At 47.4% G+C, this 7,058-nt stretch overlaps 1 gene segment (V, D, J or C); it reads left to right on the top strand.

Moving 5' to 3' along the window:
• The first annotated feature begins 218 nt into the window (after nt 1–218).
• Nucleotides 219–677, top strand: LOC136322488 (probable non-functional immunoglobulin lambda variable 5-48). The segment is given in 2 exon segments: nt 219–264; nt 376–677. Coding segments are annotated over 2 exon segments (348 nt in total).
• The last annotated feature ends 6,381 nt before the right edge of the window (nt 678–7,058 follow it).

The following is a 7,058-nucleotide window of genomic DNA, read 5'->3' on the forward strand; positions in this document are numbered from 1 at the left end:
AGGTGCTTCCTCCCAGGGCTCTCCCAAGGGGTGAAGCCAACATCCATCCTCCTCAGTCTGAGGTGTGAGCTGAGCTCAGCACCAGGGCTCAGGGAGGAGCTGGGTGGTCACTGAGGGACACACATTTGCATGGACAGCCCCTCCTCTGGCAGAGGGGGGAGAAGAAAAGGAGGCCTGGGGCAGCCCAGCCCCACTGTGGGCTCAGGGCTGTGAGCACCATGGCCTGGACCCCTCTCCTCCTTGTGCTCCTCTCTCACTGCGCAGGTAGGGACAGACCTTACAGACACACAGCAGCCGTAATCTTGTATCAGTTTCTTTGGCTCAGACCCTAAGCTTTACTTTGGTCCTTGTCCCATGTGCCATTTGTGTTTGCAGGTTCCCTGTCCCAGCCTGTGCTGACTCAGCTGCCCTCCCTCTCTGCATCTCCTGGAGCATCAGCCAGACTCACCTGCACCCTGAGCAGTGGCTTCAGTGTTGGCGGCTATGCTATATACTGGTTCCAGCAGAAGCCAGGCAGCCCTCCCCGGTATCTCCTGGGTTACAAGTCAGACTCAGATAAGCACCAGGGCTCCGGGGTCCCCAGCCGCTTCTCTGGATCCAAAGATGCCTCGGCCAATGCGAGCTCCTGCTCATCTCTGGGCTGCAGCCTGAGGACGAGGCAGACTATTACTGTGTGACCTGGCACCGTGACAGTAAGAGTTACACAGTGCTCCAAAGTCACGGGGAAGTGATACTAAAACCTCACTGTGCTCTGCCGGCCTGAGGCTGTCAACATTGCTCTACTTGTGTTAAAGTCTAATTCAGAGTGACTGTTCTGAGCAACTCCTTACCTTGTACCTGTGCCTGGGCAATGTCTTCTCATTTTCCTCAGTCAATATATTCATTCATTTTTTGCTATCACGTCCTCACCATGACCATGTGCACACAGACATACATCAGGTCTTGGTGCTGTGCTCCTCTCCTTGGGGATGACAGCTGAGGAAGGAGGTGTCTGACCTCACCCATAGCCAACCCAGAGTCAAAGTCTGACTCACAAAAGGATTTGGTCTGAGTGCTTCTGGTCGGTCACTGGGTGCAGAGTATCCCTCACTCATCTCCCAGGGGCCAGTCCTAAGAGTTCTCTCATCTTCTCCTTACATCTCCTCACTGTGGCCTGTCTGTGGGAACTGTCATTTTCCTCTTGAGGCTCAAAGGAAACATGTGCCTGTGGCTCCAGGGATGCTGAGAAAATTGAGCCTTTTTCAGAGTGAGACGTGACTGTGTGTGACCTCCTTGTGCACAAGAGACACCAGTGTCAGCTTCCTCACACCTGTGCAGGTTCTGTGAGAGCCCCCTCTCTTCTCCATCTCAATGTGACCTGAGGCTTGTGCCAAGATGTCAATGAAGCTGGGGACAATTAAAGTTTAGGAACACCAGGTGATGGAGATCCACCTCACAAAGCTTTGAAGGAGGATCATGAAGGTGTGGGGAGTTGTAGGATCCCAACTCTGAGGACACTGCAGCCCTGACCCGGGGTCCTCCCTCCTCACCCTTCTCTCTGCACAGGTGAAGGGCTGAGGGCGTTCTGGAAATGGTCATCAGGACACAGTCCCTGACCCTATTTTCCTGTCCCTTGTACCAGGTCAGCCTTTGTGCCATGTTCACTTCCTACTTAGAGTGAAGTAGCTGTCTGCAGGTGACTCCTGAGTCTCTCTCAGGGTGCCCCGCCCTGAGCTGGGTCAGACTGCTGTCTGTGCCTCCCCCAGTGACCTAACTCCCGGGTCTCCAGGTGCCATGAACATGGATCCATCATGGTCACGCATCTCCTCGGAGCCACTGCTGAGTCTCCTTCTCCAGGTCTCACATCATGGCCACTCACCTTCTTCATTTATTAAAGACACAGCATCTCAGGTTTTAGTTCTTGTCCGGAAGAACAGTCTGACATATATCCTGCTGCCCCTGGTCACACCCATGTGACTCAGAGGAGAGGAGAAAGGGCCATGGATTTTGTTGAATCCATTGTAAATTTCCCCAGTAATGTCAGATGGAAGGAACACCCGTTCTCATTATGGTGTTTGTGTTTTCACTTGTGACCACATGAGTTGAATCCCTCCTGCACAATCTGGGTATTTGTAGAATCTTTCTGTTGTGTCTTTTGAGGAAGGGGAGACAATTAACAAATTAACAGTCACTGCCATTCCTACGTTCACCCGGCACTCAGTAACTACTGATCTATTTCCATTTCTACGAATTTATTTTTTTGTGAGGTTTACACTGTTAAGCTATATAACATTTGGTCCTTTGCATGTGGTTTTCTTTGTTGAGTGCTTTCACATGACAGCATTGGAGGCACCATGTTGTGGAGGGATCTGTGCCTCTTAATTTTTATTGCCACACAATGCCCCATGGTTCTGACATGGCACAGTTAGTGCATCCGTTCATCACTCATGGACAATGCGGATTACTTACACTTTTTAGAAATTAAGAATATGGCTGCTGTGAACATTTACACATACTTTATTGTGTGCACATATGTTTTTATTTTTCTTGGGAAGTTACTCAAAAGTGGAACTGCAGGGTCACATGGTCAGTGTAAGATTCACTTTTTCAGCATCAGTCAGACTGTTTCCCAAAGTAGTTTCATCAGTTGATATTTCCACCAATGCATTGTGAGGGCTCTTTTCTTTTTCATTTTCTCACCAAATTTTTTATATAGATATAAATATTTAAGGACAGCTATGTTAGTAGAGGTAAAGTGGTATTTCATTGTGGACTCGATGTCAATTTCCCTAGTTACTAATCATGTTGAGTATCTGCAAGTACTACATAGTATTTCTCAAGTCCTGAGCAACGGTGACTTAACCATTGTTAAGAATTCCATACAGGTGATAGTTAACGCGCAGAGCCCCTACTGCAAGCCAGCCACAGTGCTAAGTACCATTCGTACACACATGATACCTTTGTTAAATCATTAGAAATAGGTATGTTTGGATTCCATTTGTCTGATGTCAGTGTCCATCCATTAACTACAATGCTAAATAATGTTCTTTAATGAAATTAATTGCTTATATAAGAAATGTGGAAACCCTTACCTCCAAGTACACGTTTCCATGTCCTCCTAATATCTCTGTGGTGTTTACAGAATCCAGAGCTAGAAAATGCTGCACTGGGCAGGAAGTTCCATTCCGGGAAACGTGTCCGTCCCGCTCAGGAGAGCTTGGCCCTCAGAACAGGGCTCAGCAGGAGCCTGTGAAGCAGTTTATGAAGAGACAGTAGTGCTGCTCTACCCAGGAAGGTCCTGTCCACGGGAGACAGGGTCACTTGGTGCTGGGAGCAGGGCTTTGGGTCTAAAGCCCTTCTCACAGGACACAGGACAGATGTGGGACTGGGTCCCGGGTCCTGCTTCTAGGGCTCCGAAGGACTGGAGGCTGGAGCACATCCAGGATCAGGGTCCCTCCCTCTGCCCCATGAGGAGCAGGGAGCGCAGAGGGAAGTGCCACGTGCGGTACTTGTTTGTCCAGGGTTCACGCAGATGCTGTGCTGCACCTGCTCTCCCTCCGCCCTCCAGGATGCCTTCCTCCTGCCCCAAGACCACAGCTTGACCATCCTGCTGCCATCATTGCCTTCCTGTTTGGGACACTTTCCTTCCAGGGTCTGACCTCAGAAATGTTGCCAGAGGACAGGGGTGTGGGGTGGGGGAACTGTGTGAACAGAATACCGGTATATGTAATTTTCCATTTCCCTTGACCTCTTTGTTTTAGGCTTTTAAGAAAAAATTTCACACATAGGATGACAGAGCCTGAAGACCTCTGTATCTACAAAATGTTATAATGGAGGATTTTTATTTTTATGATTATGTCTTCTAAAGCACGGAGACCGTATTAAACTGTCATCAGAAACATAAGTCTACATTGGTGTCAATACATTTTGCCAGCATGTAATTGCTATCATCAATAATATTATGTTTTAATTAGTAGTGGTTAAGTTTATAAAATTTAAAAGATACTTATAAATTTGAAATTATTACATTTTAATAAGAATAAATCTTCTCAAATAATTTAAGGTTGGAGATGATATCAGAGTAATGGCACGGTAGGAAGCGATACCGATAAATCTCCCCCAAAACTCAACAAGATCTTCAACCAGAAACAGAAAAACCTATCCTTGGAGCCTCCAGATGTTTCACAATACACCCGAAGGTATGGTCGAGTGAAAAATTGGCTAAATATATAATCAAATCCTGAAGGAAATAGGAAGTAAGAAATGCTCCGCTTTCCTCACTAACCTAAATAGGGCTGCTTTCACTGGGAACTGAGAATATAGAAACTGAGGTGGGCAAAGGGGGTGAATAGATCCAGGCCGTGGCACAAACGGCCGAACCAGGCTGTGGCACAGAGATCCAAGCCGAGTAAAAACTGTGCCTGCGGCAACCCAGTCAATACAAGCTAACACTCGCGCCAAACCCAGACAAAGAAAGACAAGTGGGGCAGCCATTTTCCCTGATCTCCTGGTCGGCGCGCAGATAGTGGGCAAGAGATTCCTCTGAGTGCCTCAGCAGTGGGCGCTTATGTTACCCCACAGAGAGACAGAGTCAGACGCCTTTGTGTGGGCTGAAAGTGGAATCTCCGGGCTACCCCAGCACCCTGAAAAAGCCGCGCATGGGGAGGGAGTGAGAGCCAATTCCAACGCTGCAACTTTTCCGTGCGGGCGGGGGTTTCATTCAGAGTGTGAGACTTCCGGCCTGATATCCTGAAAAAGCTGCACACAGGGAGGGAGCGAGAGCCAATTCCAACACTGGAACTTTTCCGTGCGGGCGGGGGTTTCACTCAGAGGGTGAGACTGCTGGCCTGATATCCTGGTCTGCACGTGCAGATAGTGAGGGAGAGTTTCCTCCGAGTGCCTCGGCAGTGCACGCCCGTGTTATCCCACAGAGGGGCAGAGTCAGGGGCCTTTGTGTGGGCCAAAAGCGGAATCTCCAGGCCGCCCCAGCACCCTGGAAAAGCCACACATGGGGAGGGAGCAAGAGCCAATTCCAACACTGGAACTTTGCCATGCGGGTGGGGGTTTCACTCAGAGTGTGAGACTACCGGCCTGATATCCTGGTCAGCGCGCACGGAGAGTGGGCAAGAGATTCCTTCCAACACCTCAGGAATGGGAGCCCGTGTTATCCCACAGAGGGGCAGAGTCAGGGGCCTTTGTGTGGGCCAAAAGTGGAATCTCGGGCCACCCCAGCACTCTGAAAAAGCTGCTCACGGGGAGGGAGCGAGAGCCAATTCCAACACTGGAACTTTTCCGTGCAGGCGGGGGATTTCACTCAGAGGGTGAGACTGCTGGCCTGATATCCTGGTCTGCACGCGCAGATAGTGAGGGAGAGTTTCCTCCGAGTGCCTCGGCAGTGCACGCCCGTGTTATCCCACAGAGGGGCAGAGTCAGGGGCCTTTGTGTGGGCCAAAAGTGGAATCTCCAGGCCGCCCCAGTGCCCTGAAAAAGCCGTGTATGGGGAGGGAGCAAGAGCCAATTCCAACGCTGGAACTTTTCCGTGCGGGCGGGGGTTTCACTTAGAGTGTGAGACTTCCAGCATGAAATCCTGGTCTGTGTACAGATAATGAGCAAGAGTTTCCTCCAAGCACCCCAGGAATGGGAACCCGCCCGTGTTACCAGACAGAGTGGCAGAGCCAGAGGTCCTTGAGTGGGCGGAAGCCTCACCTGATTATGCTAGCAGCTCTGACTGACTGAGCCTTACCCAGAGCCCTGTGCTGAGTGGGAATAGAGTGGGGAATTGCCAGCTCTTTGAGACTCTTACTATCCAGGCAGAGGCAGCAGCATCCCCATAGCTGGATTATCAGGCTACTAATTGAGGAAGGAAAGACTAGGAGAGAGGCTCCAGGAATACGGACTCTCTGACTATCGGAGCCTATAAATGCTAATGAGTCTCGACTGCCAACGAGACTGAAACACAATACATGACATCGCCATAGAGACTTATCAACTGCAAACCTCTACCTGAGCGTGCCAAAGGGGCAGAACCCGGGGTACAGAGTCACTGACCAGGAAGAGGGAGAGAAAAGAAAAAGCAAGAAGATAACCTCTCAAAATCAAGAATACTCCACAGACTTTATAACCTATCCCATTTTATTATATTTGTTCATTTGTTTCTATTATTTTCATTCTTGATTTTTTTTTCCTCTTCCAATTTGGTCATTTAACTATCTGCCAGTCTTACTCTTTCCTCTCCTTGAACTACACTACCCATAAGTGTTACATCTCCCAGTATCTTTTCTTTCCTCTTCCTTTCTCTCTATGAGGGTTGCACTCCAAAACTCTTAACTCTCTCTCTCTCTCCTCTCTTTTCTTTTTTCTTCATTTAGTGGTACCCTCTTTTTTCTCTCTCTCTCACTTTCTTTTCTCCCTCTATATTAATTTCTTCCTTTCTCCTTTACGTATCCTCTCATTCAAACCTCAATAACGAACAAATTATCATATCTGGGACTCAAACTTATGTTTGTGGCATTTTGGGGTTTTTTTACTTCACCTTTTTAACTCACTGGCAGTGCTCCTATCCCTGGCTCTCCATTTTATCTAGTTCTTGTTCCACTAAATACAATAGTAATTTTTTAATTTGTCTCCCCATTTTCCTGTTTCCCTCTTATTCCTCTCATCATAACTCTTAGTCAACCAATACCTAAAAGCAAATCATTTTATTCTTGACCCAAATTTTTTTCTTATTTGCTTTTTGTAGTTCCATACCCCCTTTTTTTCTGTTTTTTTTTTTTTTTTTTTGCCCCTTTATTACTTCTCCCCAATTCAGGACCTCCAGTACAGGCATTGTTTGTTCTATTTAGTACAATATAATTCACAGTTCACCACAAGATTTTCTCAAGAAAGAGGGGAGAGGAGAGAAGAGCAAAAAAGGAGGGGGGAGAATAATTTCCTTTTTTAATTTTAATTTTATTTTATTTTTCTTTATTTAATTATTAATTTTTAAAAAACAACTCTTTTTGATTTTTATTTTTATTTTTTAACCTTTTATTCTTTATTAAATCTCATTAATACTATCAACAAAACCACCCTCAGATGCC

The sequence above is a fragment of the Saccopteryx bilineata genome, chromosome 2, assembly GCF_036850765.1.
Source record: "Saccopteryx bilineata isolate mSacBil1 chromosome 2, mSacBil1_pri_phased_curated, whole genome shotgun sequence".
Lineage (NCBI taxonomy): Eukaryota > Metazoa > Chordata > Mammalia > Chiroptera > Emballonuridae > Saccopteryx > Saccopteryx bilineata.